General features: G+C 41.3%; 1 protein-coding gene across 2 annotated transcripts in view; it reads right to left on the reverse strand.

Annotated features, from left to right (window-relative positions):
- The window catches only part of CD109 (CD109 molecule), a 135,846-nt gene that overhangs the window by 70,786 nt on the left and 51,104 nt on the right, over positions 1 to 13,956 (reverse strand). For both annotated transcript variants that reach the window (XM_066359017.1, XM_066359018.1), the window contains exon 6: positions 659 to 698. In XM_066359017.1, the coding sequence (XP_066215114.1) occupies positions 659 to 698 (40 nt within the window). The remainder of the gene's footprint in view (positions 1 to 658; positions 699 to 13,956) is intronic.

The raw sequence follows: 13,956 nt of genomic DNA on the forward strand, positions 1-13,956 counted from the left end.
ATGTTGCTGACCCTTGTTCTAGTTAATCACGAGACTTAGATGTGAGGTAGGTGGAGAATAAGCCACAAAGGGGTAAGCTAACCACTCTCCAGAATTTCTAAAGCTGAACAATACAATGTCAAAAAGTGACACAAATCAAATAAGAAAAGCTTGTGCATAACCGCAAAATAGCTATTCAATTTAAAACTAATACTAGAACCTATGCATTCACTCTCTTGTCTCTTTCCTCTCCCTCCACCAACAGAATAGTTGAGTCACCCTGTTTCTACCTGCGATGTTATCAATGCGGGGCCTGCAAGAAGACTCACCCGAGTGACACTGTCTTCATCAGTGCTTAGCAAATGAAAACTACGAGAAATAACTGATTTTATGTTTGGGAAAAACATCACACACACAAAATTTTAAATATGTATGTCATGATCATCACAAAGTAGAAAGAATAAGTGTGCAAAGAAACAGACTAGCATAATGGAATTATAGATGATCTTTTTCCTCCTTTATTCTTTATAATGAACTTTTATAACTTTTACAAAGGAAAAAATAACTTTTACCTCCACTGTGATTTTTACTGTAAATAACACATCCTTTAGAAATTTCTCTTATCTCTGTGAAAAGTAATAAATGCGTTTTCCTTTAAAATAAATTGAAGAACTCTTACCATATTCTGAAACCTGAAATGATTGATGATATGTCTGCTCCTATTGAGAAGAAGAAAAAAATAAAACAAGAAAATATATAAGTTCTTATTAAATTATTTTGCTTGTTTACTTACCTCATAAGAAGACTTTGGAAAAATTTTAATTACATTTATTATAATTTAATGAAGAAAAGTTTATTTTCATTTCTAAAAATTTATTTTAGTCATCTACAACATAAAGTCTGTGAGATTTTATGAGGTTTTCCTGCCAATTCACTAACATAAAAAGGTGACCTCACCCTGGCCCTGGCCGGTTGGCTCGGTGGTAGAGCGTCGGCCTGGCATGCAGAAGTCTCGGGTTCGATTCCCGGCCAGGGCACACAGGAGAAGCGCCCATCTGCTTCTCCACCCCTCACCCTCTCCTTCCTCTCTATCTCTCTCTTCCCCTCCCGCAGCAAGGCTCCATTAGAGCAAAGATGGCCTGGGCGCTGGGGATGGCTCCTTGGCCTCTGCCCCAGGTGCTGGAGTGGCTCTGGGCACAACAGAGCTACGCCCCGGAGGGGCAGAGCATCACCCCCTGGTGGGCAGAGCATCGCCCCTGGTGGGTGTGCTGGGTGGATCCTGGTCGGGCGCATGCGGGAGTCTGTCTGACTGTCTCTCCCTGTTTCCAGCTTCAGAAAAAAAAAAAAAAAAAAAGTGACCTCACCCTAAATTCATTGTAGGTCATTTAAACAAACTGCTTCATCTGACTTCCATCATTTGTAAAATGAGAACTAGATTAAATTAGATAACTTAGGAATTTGCAAGGCAAGGATAACACATGTCAAACAGGAAAGAATTTCAAATTTGTTTAAGGATCACTATCCAAAAAAATATAGAAAATGAAGTTACACATAATTTAAATATTTATAAATAACCAAGGATACACAGTCATCATGGACCAACATCCTCTACCTTACCAATTCCTGGAATTATTTCCTAGTGTAACCCTAAAATCGATACATTTTACCTTTTTTTATTAGATATTGTTAATTATTTCATTTTCAAAATCATTTAAAAAAAAATGTGGCCTATCAGCCTCACCTGTGGTGGCGCAGTGGATAAAACGTTGACCTGGAACACTGAGGTCAACTGTCCAAAACCCTGGCTTTGCTAGTCAGGCACATATGGAGTGATGTTTCCTGCTCCTCTCCCCTCCCCCCTCTGTCTCTCTCTCTCTCTCTCTCTGTCTCTCTCTCTCTCTCTCTCTCCTCTCTTAAATAAAATCTAAAAAAAAATTTTTTAATGTAGCCTTTTTTCCTAATTCCTAATATTTCTATCTGTCCATTGTAAATCATAGGTAACACATTAAACAGAACCACTTCAAAATAGCTAAGTAATTCCACTAATAAAATTGGTATTTTAATTCTCGTTACTCAAGTTTATCAAATAAAATACACAGATGCCCCAATAAAATATTACCTTTTTAAAATATGACCCTTGGTTAATCTAAAGCAACCGTACAAGTTATTTTTTTAATCCAAAAAGAAGGAAATAGTTAATTTCAAAGTATGAAACAAATGTAACTGCTTATACACTAACAAAATAGTTGTCTAAAACCTGGCTTCAAAGTTGTCATTTAAAGTACTATTGACCCCAAAGAAACTGTGTTGATCAAAGTCTTTAAGAATCTCCACAGTTGTAACTTGTATCTTAAATTGTTTTTATATCATATATATGAATGTTATGTTACATGCATTTGATTCATTTATAAGTTCTAATTTGTCATCTTCAAAAATCAAATTACAGCCCTGGCCGGTTGGCTCAGTGGTAGAGCGTCGGCCTGGCATGCAGGAGTCTCGGGTTCAATTCCCGGCCAGTGCACACAGGAGAAGCGCCCATCTGCTTCTCCACCCCTCCCCCTCTCCTTCCACTCTGTCTCTCTCTTCCCCTCCTGCAGCCAAGGCTCCATTGGAGCAAAGTTGGCCCGGGCACTGAGGATGGCTCTATGGCCTCTGCCTCAGGCACTAGAATGGCTCTGGTTGCAACAGAGCAATGCCCCAGATGGGCAGAGCATCACACCCTGGTGGGCATGCTGGGTGGATCCTGGTCAGGCGCATGCGGGAATCTGTCTGACTGCCTCCCAGTTTCCAACTTCAGAAAAATACAAAAAAAAAAAAAAAAATCAAATTACAAAGGTAATCTACCTGTATGACCCATTTTACTGATAAACGTAAGAATTCTCGTCTTTAAATTACTTTTTGCTTTACTACTATAGCCCACACAGGTAAGGGTGTGGAATAAGTAATTGGACAATGAAGACATCTCTGTACAGGAAACATTCTATGAGGCTCTGTAAAGGTAAATTACAATCTTCATCATCAGAGGGCTGCTCTAGAAACGGAAACAGACATGGTCAAGAGCAATGATACAAGACTGACAGTGTCCTGGAGTTCCATACACTGTGCTTTCGTTCTGACGCTCCCCTGTGCTTGACTTACACATATTTCCCTTTCTACCCATCTTCCCAAACTTAGCTCAAATATTATGGCTTCCTTCAGTCTCCAAAATAAAACTAAGTTCTCTTCCTCCATGAACTTTAGTCCTTCCTTCTTTGTCACTTTTTACTCAGTGTCATAAGTACTTAGGCTTATCTTGCTGCCAGTTCTTTGAGAGCCAGGTCCATGATGGACCATCTTTTATCCCGCATGGTTTATCCACTGGAGTGCCAACCTAACAAGAGTCCCTGATACCAAAAAAAGTGTTCAATAAATATGTGTTAAATTATATGAAAATTACTAGCTTTGAAAAATGTAGGAAATCAACTTTGGACCTACTTTAAACAGCTTTGAAACCATATTTTGGGTCTTTATTTAACACTTAAGTAATTACATTAAATTATATTTGAAATGAATTCTCTTCCAGCTGCCTATCTTACCAATAGTCCCTGGTAACTCCTGCATTTTCCATCTCTCTGTTTACTGTCTCTTTCCCCTTCATTCAGTCTATAAACATTTTCAAGACTTCTTCCTTGTTGCCTTAATGGTCCTCTCTTTCTGATCCTGAGATGTTGGCCCTTCCCATCCTGAGCCTAACGTTCTTCCACTCTCCAGGCCCTTAGTGAACTCATCAGCTCTCATGGTTCCAACTGCCATCTCCACACTACCTCTAAATAGTTATCTCCAGCCCATACCTTACCCAGAGATTCTGACAACTCTGCCTTCTAGACCTTTCCACCTGAATGTCCTACAAAATGTCCTGGACTTCTTTATCTGGATTTCATCTCCATTAGGCACCCTCTTTGATCGCCTCTCCCCTATGTTCTTAGATACACCTTCTCTCCCATAATATCCTGTGTAAAACTTAATCATTTTACTTAACACAAGATACTGTAATTATCTGCTTTGTGTCCATCTTTTGTAATATAATATGAAACCAATTAAAGGCACAACACCTAATTCAGCATGCCTTCAATGTCTGCCCAGTGAATGTATGTCTAAATGAATTAACAAACTGATTCCTGTCCCCAGGCCGATTCTAACAGGGTTCATCAAATTAACCTCAGTTATCATACAGTTTGCCCTGTAAGAAATTAAAATAAACTTCTCATGGGCAGAATCAGACTACCCTGAAGAGGCACGCCCATCTGTCAAATGGCTCCTAGGGTAACCTTAACTCTCTGTCCTGCATTTGAAAGGAATAAGAATGCCAAGGAGTGAAAGCAGCCAGCCATCATGAAAAACGGAAGAAAGGCCCTGGCCGGTTGGCTCAGTGGTAGAGCGTCGGCCTGGCGTGCAGGGGACCCGGGTTCGATTCCCGTCCAGGGCACATAGGAGAGGCGCCCATTTGCTTCTCCACCCCCCCTCCTTCCTCTCTGTCTCTCTCTTCCCCTCCCGCAGCCGAGGCTCCATTGGAGCAAGGATGGCCCGGGCACTGGGGATGGCTTCTTGGCCTCTGCCCCAGGCGCTAGAGTGGCTCTGGTCGCGGCAGAGCAACGCCCCAGAGGGGCAGAGCATCGCCCCCTGGTGGGCATGCCGGGTGGATCCCGGTCGGGCGCATGCGGGAGTCTGTCTGACTGTCTCTCGCCGTTTCCAGCTTCGGAAAAAGTACAAAAAAAAAAAAAAAAACCGGAAGAAAAAGCAGAAAGAAAGTGTTCCTTTTCAATGTCATTTTAAATTATTCCAATAAATCAAAAAATCATTTTGTAACTGAGTGCTGACAATGCACTTTGTACAAGACAGGGTTTTCTCAGGCTGTTTATAAGTGGTGAAAGGCAATTTGAGAAATAAATTATTTTACTTGCCAAGGGACTCATAAAAAAATGGATTTTGTAATTTTCAACATATTAACCATTAGGCAATCAGGCCATACCAAAATGAGTTTGGTTCTTTTTAAAAAATATTTTTACAAAATATATGATATAATCAAGAATGGTAGAAAGTACTAAAACTTTTAAATTAATAATTCAGAGAATTAGTAACAATTTATGACACATATACCTACAAAACCCCTGACACTGAGTACTTTAATTAGTTCAATACAGAGATTTGCAAACTTTTTCTATAAAGAACTAGACCAGTGGTCGGAAAACTCATTAGTCAACAGAGCCAGATATCAACAGTACAATGACTGAAATTTCTTTTGAGAGCTGAATTTTTTAAACTTAAACTATATAGGTAGGTACATTCCTTATCGAGGTAGTGCCCGCACATGGTAGTTTGTGGACGAGCCACACTCAAGGGGCCAGAGAGCCGCAGGTGACTCGCGAGCCGCAGTTTGCCGACCAGGGGACTAGACAGTAGATACTTTAGGCTTTGCAAGTGAAGGGGTGCAGAACAGGTCTCCCCAAGATGTGCCACTTTGACGTGTGAATTATTTTGAGCTGATGGCATTAAAGACCCTGTGGGCTCACAAGAAACTTTTATCTCTCCCTTAAAGAATTTAAATTTGGAGCCTGGCCCATAATAAGAGTTATTACCAGGAAAAAAAAAAAAAAAAAAAACTTTTTATGACCTAGCTTCAGACCAAAGCCAACTTTTAATTACTGAACATTGGCTCTTCTTAGAGTCCTGCAAATGACCTTCCTCCCCTCTGTCGCCCCAAGGGGCTTTACCTCTTAGTGCAGAGGTCATATTTCCTCATTTTAACTTCCTGTCTCTGAACCTCTCATTTATGTGGGGTTCCCATAGGAACAGATGTAACTAATCTGGTTATTTTCTCTTGGTAATCTGTTTCATGTCGATTTGATTATCAGACCAACCAGACGAGCCCAGAAGGGTAGAGGCGCGTCTCCTCTTCCCCACAGAAGCTGTTGATCACGGTCACAGCTACTCCACTCTGCCACTAGAGGGCAGAAGTAGCCAGAGACAACACGTAAACAAATACGACAGACAGCATTCCAATAAAATTTTATTTACAAAAACAGGTACTAGGCTGAATTTGGCCTACAGGCCAGGGTCAGCAAATCCTGGCCTAAACAGTAAAATTTATTTCCAAATTATTCTATGTTAATTCTAGCTGCACTAAATTAAATTTGACTAAACTTAACTAAAAACATGCAGGAAAATCAACCTGAAGCCTTTTGTAGGAGGTATGAGTTTCATTTACTAAGCAATTTTCCTTCAGTTTCAAAGAAACAATTTGCTTCAAAATGAGTTTTGTGGTTATTCTAGCTCATCGAATACAGCTTGTGTTCATTCACTCTGCCGACGGCTGGAGGGAAAGGCTGACCTGAAGGCATAAATACTTGGGCAACATGGCTTCTCAGCAAACACCTTTCCAGGAAAGAGGATGTTTTCGGAGTTCTTTCCCAATATGGGCACAATCCCATGGGGAAAGCGCTCCTTTAGAAAACCAGCTCTTTGAGCAGACTAAGGGTTGCCAGATGGAAGGGGGTTAGGGATCCAGGTAAAAAAAAAAAAGATGATGGATTGAGAAGTACAGGTTGATACTTACAAAATAGTCATGGAAATGTAAAATACAGCATAAAAAATACAGTCAATAATATTGTAATAACTATAAGCGGTGCCAGAATTATCAGGGGGATCACTTCGTAAATTATATAAATGTCTACCGCTGCTACATACTTGAAACTGATATAAAATAGTACTGAATGTCAACTGTAATTGAAAAATTAAATTTTAAAATTCATTTAAAATAAATAATATAATAAAAATTTTAAAAACAAGAAAACCTGCTCTTTGGCATATATCTTCACTTTCTGTTTGTATCAAATGTAAGCCTAGTTCAGTTAGATTTTCTAAGCACTTCTAAAGGAAAATGGAAACGACCCAGGTGGTAATCTCAGTAATCTCTGAAATTTCTTTATCCTTAACTCAATAGTTGACTGTGAAAGTGTATGTATGAAAATCAATCAAAGAGAGAAAACACACTGTTTTTACTATCCTCCTAAGAAATACGCTATGACTAGAGTACACATTGGAGACGTGAATTTCCAAACCATCTATTCCAATTACAGAATTCCCCTTTTCCAACGATGGAGCCAACCCACTCTGGAGAGGATTTCTATTTTTAACAAACTTGAAGAAATACGGCGCACTACATGACCATTAAAATAGATAAGCTTCTTTCAACTCTTGCTTCTGGAGTTTAAAACACTGCCAGAAACGGAGGTGCAGGATAGATTATTTTTGTTTACAAATTTAGAATCATTTCAGTTTCCCAACAGTGTGCTTTAGCAGTGATCTCTGCTGTCTGGATATAATTTTTATTTAAAGATGAAGAAAAGGGTCGCATTTTTTTACACCCACACATAACAGAATGTTAAAATAACTATTTCAGACTCAGGGTTGGCTTTGTCCTCCCCAAGACAACAGATGGCAACTACACCCACATTCCAAAGGGAGGTGTCACACTAGCACGCAGGACTTGTAAAGGAGGTTTCCAAACACTGGTGTTGCAACTCGCGACCAAAAGCCTCAAGATGAAAATAAATTAGAAAGGAATTTTAAAAGAAAGCTTTGATGGGTAGGAGTCACACACACCCTGCTCTTAGGGATCGGGTGGGCACTGCTTGCCCCTCCCCTCGAGCCTGGGAAAGGGACTTTGATGGGATGATCCAGAGAGCTGGCTGTGTGTGCCCAGGGGCACCTTCCAGTTGTCAGCGGGTAGGCATCGATACGCCTGAACAACCCAAGGAGCAAATCAAGGGGGTCCTCGGGTTACAACAGTCTTGACATACAACATTTCGAGTTTACAACGCTCACTCCCATAAGAACTTTAAAATATTGAGACTACGAGTGTTTCCGCTTACGCCATTAGCATCATACTCAAGGACTGCATGGGTGAACTATGTAGTTTGGTTGCGTGAGGCTGAAGCATACGCAGTACAGTGTACAGCACCGTACATTTATGTCCTTTTCCTGTTTCTGTGGCTTAGTTGCGTTTTTGTGTTCTAGATTATGATTTTACAACTGTGTTAGGATAGGTAAGTGACTTATGCTAGTGCTTTGACCTACATCAAAATTCAGGTCACGTCGCTGTCGTAGGAATGGAACTGTGTCATAACCCCCCTGTACTGCTTCTAAGCAGCTGCAGTGACAGCTGAGCTACGGGATATGCTGAGTGGGGAGGTCTGGGCCTCCTGAGTTTCAAAGAGCAGTGAAAGTGTGACCACTTTCCCTCAGCTGTATAGATAGGCAAGAGAGAGAGAGCTGGCAGGGGACTGCCTTCTATCATGACCAAAACCAGTCTCTTGAAGGGTAAGGCAACCTCAGGAGATGGAAGTTGGAGGTGAAGTGTAGACGCCCAGGAGCTGAAGATGGAGCTATGAGCTGCCAGTTGGAGGAGACAAATTCAAAAGCATCAATGACACATTGAATGAGAGACCTCCCAGTGATGGTGCAGATGCTCCAAAGAACCCACATAAAAGATCTAAGAAGGAAAGGGGCTAATTTTAAATGCCTGCAGTTCTTGAGAGCCCTGACATCAGATGACAACAGCATTATGTTAAACGACATTAATTTGCCATTTCTGTAGGACAAATGTTGGCAAGTTCATCTGACTTGTTCTTATACACAGAGTAAGAATTTTTACCCTCGCCTACCTTCCCTCCACCCGATCCAATCCCAGGAGAGTCCACCACAGCCCAGTGAGTCGGGAACAAGCAGCCAGACCACAGGAGATCCGAGCTGAGAGAAGAGAGCACTTAATTTGGTTGGCTGGACATCTTAGTTACTAAATGTAGACTGGCTTGTGTGTGAACATGTAACCAAAAATGACAAACTTTTATTACTGAAAAAGAACCAAAAGAATAGTGAAATTTGTACTATATTTCATTCAAGAACTAGAGAAGAATTGATCCCAAAGAACAGGACTAAATGGCAAAAGAATAATCTGGGGATTTTTAGTGTACCTGTAGAATATGTTCTGCCCCACAGTCACACAAAAAATAACTGGGCACACCAAACTGGGCAACCACTCATGTTCAGAAGGCTGGAGATATAGAGAGTATCCACATTTCTGACTAATAAAGACATTTTCCTGGATCCCACAATGGCAATGGAGAAGGCAGACAATCCAATGGTCACCTCCCAGGACCAAATTGGATTACAATTAAATATAAGAACAATCATCTTGAAAAACCAACTTTGGACTAAATGAAGAGGAGTCTATAACCAAGGATCACAAAAGAAGCCACACCAAGACTGGTAGGAAGGGCGGAGACATGGAAAGGGCTGCCCCGCTCCCAGAAGTGAGTGGCGGTGGAGGGTCCAGAGGGATTCTCACTGTGGGGAGGTTCATCCTGAGAGGGGAGGGTCCTAAGCCCGACCTGGCACCACAGCCTTGAGCCTCAAAGCCTAGAATAGGTACCCACATGGCATTTGGCTGTGAAAAGTGCCAAGATTTCTGTCTGCGAAAAAAAGACAGAGCTCTCGGAGACATAGGCTCCATCTTAAAGGGCCAGTGTAGAAAATATTGTTCACAGCCACTTACCCAAGTCTACAGAGGAGGAAAGGCTGAAAAAACTAAAGTTGCGTGAGGAAAGTGTGAAGTCCATGGTCCAGGGAGAAACACTGCAGGGGACAGCCACCAGGACCTCTGTGCTGAGTCATTCGCCAATACAGTACTGCAAACACCATCTTTCTTGGGCAGAGCAATTCCCTCCATGCAGCATCAGCCTGTGGGAAAGCAATTGCTGCACCCTCGGGAATGTCTCCTGCCCACCCTATGGAGACTGGGCAGATCTGAGAAGTGAGCCAGGAAGCAGGGGGTGTATCAGTGACTCAGTTTTCTTATGTTGAGACCTGAGCTTGCCCCCTGCACAGTTCTGAGTCCATGACTGGTACCTCATGGGAGACTCAGTAGAAACTGTCCAGACTGTGCGCAGATCACATCTCTGGGTCTCAGAGGCCACACCCACCAGACTCCTGATGGCCACAACCTACTGAGGTCTGTGAAAAAAGTCTGGACAGACTGACACCTGGGACCAAGGGGCAGGATCCATACCCACCACCCTTCCTAATCCCTGAACTTCCCTAGGCTCTAGACTCTACCACAGGTTTTATTTCAGTAGCAGAGCCCAACAAGTAGCCAGCACAAAGGCTATAGGAAGTGAGCCTTAGGAAACCTTGGCCTTTTCTTAACTTTCCCGTAGGTCCAGTGTGGGTAAAAGCCAGACTAGGTATGCAGCTTGGTATTTCCATGTGCACCTGGGCCCAGCAGAGGCAGCCACAAAGTCTGGATTGCTTATAGCTCCAAAAAGGTTACTGAGGGCCAGTCAATGGCAGTGTCCCCCATTGGTCTTATACCTGGTTCCCTCCAGGGAGACCCAGGTCCAGCACATCCACAGGCCAGCTGCAGAGAACACCAGTTCAGGACGTAACAACCCTTGCTGGCAGCGTGTCCTAAAGGAGGGCTCATCTGACACTGGGCCCAGCGAAGGCGAGCTGTGCTTTCTATGATGAGCACCAGCACAGCTGGTGTCATGTGCATTGGACAGGGTAGAGCTTCACAGTGGGCCAGCCCAGGCCCCAGATATCCTACCCCATTGGGCTAGGTTGCACAGGAGGAAGGGAGGGAGGCTCAGAGCAGGCACATTCAAAGTATGGGTCCCCACGAGCCTATTGGTGGGTCTGGTCAAGGGCTTAGCCACTTTCTGCAGGAGCACAGTCAGCCCCAAGAGAGGGTTCTATCAATCTTCCTCCCTGACACCAGGGGCTCACCAGGTCGAAGAACTTCTGCAGAGGGAACTGTCGGCCCCACCTAATCTGAGCCTGCTGCTCACCTCACTGGAGAGAAATAGATTGGAGTATCCAGCAGTGTCTGAAGGATTAGGCTCTGGAGTAGGGGCCACTTTCCCCAAACTGAGCTCCTGACCAAGAGAACCCTAAAGGAGGGGGCTCCACTAACGTATTCCCAACCTCACCTGCCTTAACCCAACAGTCTTTAGAGGGGTTGCAACCTATAAAGGGGTTGGTAGAGGAAGGCCAGTCTGAGTGCACACTACGGTCTTTCTACAGAAGATTCTGTGGGAAGATCATGCAGCTACAAGAAGAAGTGGAGCAGCTGAAACGTGGGGCCAAATCTTACGGAGCTTGGGGATTTTACACAGCTGCTGTCATCTCTAAGCAAGAGGAAGCTGATCCTTATACACAGGTTGATGCTTCTCATACTACCTAGGCACAGAATACACAAAAACAAACATTGAACAGAATAGTAGCACCAGACAGGTAGCCCAGGGAAGATTAAAAACAACAGCTGATGCCAACCCAAGAAGACCCAGAACCAACACAACCAGCAGTGGGTGGCAGACGAACTCAGCTAGCTATACAAGCAGCATACCCATAGGAGGAGTCCAGTAGGCACCAGAAACTACAGAGAATAAATATACCCAACAGCATCGACACTGCCCAGTGTCTAATAAATACACATGATCAAGGTTGACCCTTAGAGCCAGCCAGCCTGAAGGGATAACCTCACCAACAAAAGGGCCAACTGCTTTCAATACATACAACAGGAGGGCAAATACCACCCTCAAACATTCTTAAAGCAAGGAACTCAGGTAGCCTGGAAGTCAGTACCACTGAGCCCATCTTCTTTATAAAGACACCAAAACAAATTTCAAAGTCAGAGGAGAGCTACCTGATACACAGAGAAAATGGGCTTAAAAAGAAATACGACCAAATGAATCAACAAGAGAAATCACCAGAAAAAAAACTAAATGAAATGAAAATAATCAAACTACCAGACACAGAGATTAAAATAATGATTATAGGATGCTCAAGGATCTTAGAGCAACAATGGATGATCACAATGAGAACATAAAGAGATATCAAGCATCAAAAAGGACACTAAAATCATAAAAAAGAACCAGTCAGAAATGACAAATACAATATCGGAAATGAAGACTGCACTAGAGGAAATCAACAGCAGTCTGGATCCAGTAGAGGATCTAATCAGTGATTTAGAGGACAAGATAAACATAAGCACAGAAGCAGAGCAGCAAAAAGAAAAAGGCTCAAAAAGATTGAGGAAATTCTCAGAGAGCTCTGTGACAACATGAAGAGAAACAACATCCACATCATAGGCGTTTCTGAAAGAGAAGAGAATGAACAAGGGGTAGAGAACTTGTTTGAAGAAATCATAGCTGAAAACTTCCCTAAACTGATGAAGGGAAAAGTATCACAATTTCAAGAATCACAGAGAGTCCCATTAAAGATGAACTTAAGGAGGCCTAAGCCAAGACACATCATAATTTAAATACCAAAGTTAAGAGACAAAGAAAGAACACTAAAAGCTACAAGAAAAAAGCAGTTAATTCCTGCAGAAGAGCCTCCATAAAGATGACATCTGACTTCTCAACAGAAACACTCAGGCCAGAAAAGATTGGCAAGAAACATTCAAAGTGATGCAAAACAAGAACCTACACGAAGACTACTTTATCCAGCAAGGCTATCATTTAAAATTGAAGGAGAAATAAAAAGCTTCACAAACAAAAAAAGACTCAAGGAATTCATTACAACCAAACCAGTACTGCAAGAAATGTTAAGGGGCCTGCTATAAAAAGAGCAAAGAAAAAAAGAAATTGAGAGAAAGAAAATTGTAGATTTAAAGAATACAATGGCAGTAATTAAGTACATATCAATAATATACTTAAATGTAAAGGAATTAAATACTCCATTCAAAAGATATAAGGTAGCTGCATGGATAAGAAACCAGGAACCCGTATATATGCTGTTTACAAGAGACCCACTTCAAAACAAAAGATACACATAGACTGAACATGAAGGGATTGAAAAAAGCATTTCATGCAAATGGAAATTTTAAAAAGCTACGATAGCAATACTTATATCTGACAAAATAGCCTTTAAAACTAAAGGTAAGGGAGAAAAAAGGTCATTACATAATGATAAAGGGAGCAATACAAGAAGATATAGCCATTGTAAATATTTATGCACCTAATATAGGAGCATCAAATATATAAAGCAGATTTTGATGGACATAAAGAACAAAATCAACAGCAATACTATAATAGTAGAGGATTTTACTACCCCACCAACATCAATGAATAGATCCTCCAGACAGAAAATTAACAAAAAAATAGCAGCCTAAATGACACATTAGATCAACTGGATTTAATTGATACCTTCAGAACATATCACCCCAAAGCTTCAGAATACACATTCTTTTCAAGTGCTCATGGTACATTGTCTAGGATAGAACAAATGCTAGGACAAAAAACAGGTCTCAATATATTTAAGAAGACTGAAATAATATCAACCATTTTCTCTGATCACAATGGCATTAAACTAGAAATTAACTACAACAGAAAATCTGAAAAACATTCAAACACTTGGAGGCTAAATATCATATTATTAAGTAACAAATGGGTTAACAATAAGATCAAGGGAAAAAATCAAACATTTCTTTGAAACAAATGAAATGAACATAAAACAACCCAAAATCTATGGGACACAGCAAAAACAGTTCTGAGAGAGAAGTTCATAGCATTACAGGCATACTTTAAGAAGCAAGAAAAAGCTCAAATAAACACCCTAACCCAGCACCTAAAAGAACTAGAAAAAGAACAACAAATAAAGCTCAGATGAAACAGAGGAAGGAAATAATAAAGATCAGAGTGGAAATTAATGACATAGAGGCTAAAAAACAATATAAAAATCAATGAAACCAAGAGCTGGTTCTCTGAAAAGTTAAACAAGATTGGCAAACCTTTAACCACACTCATCAAGAAAAAAGAGAGAGGACTGAAAAAAATAAAATTAGAAATGAAAGTAGAGAAGTAACAATTGACACAGAATTACAAAGAATTGTAAAAAAAAAAAAATACTATGAAGATCTGTATACCAAAAAATTGGACA

The sequence above is a fragment of the Saccopteryx leptura genome, chromosome 1 (assembly GCF_036850995.1).
Source record: "Saccopteryx leptura isolate mSacLep1 chromosome 1, mSacLep1_pri_phased_curated, whole genome shotgun sequence".
Lineage (NCBI taxonomy): Eukaryota > Metazoa > Chordata > Mammalia > Chiroptera > Emballonuridae > Saccopteryx > Saccopteryx leptura.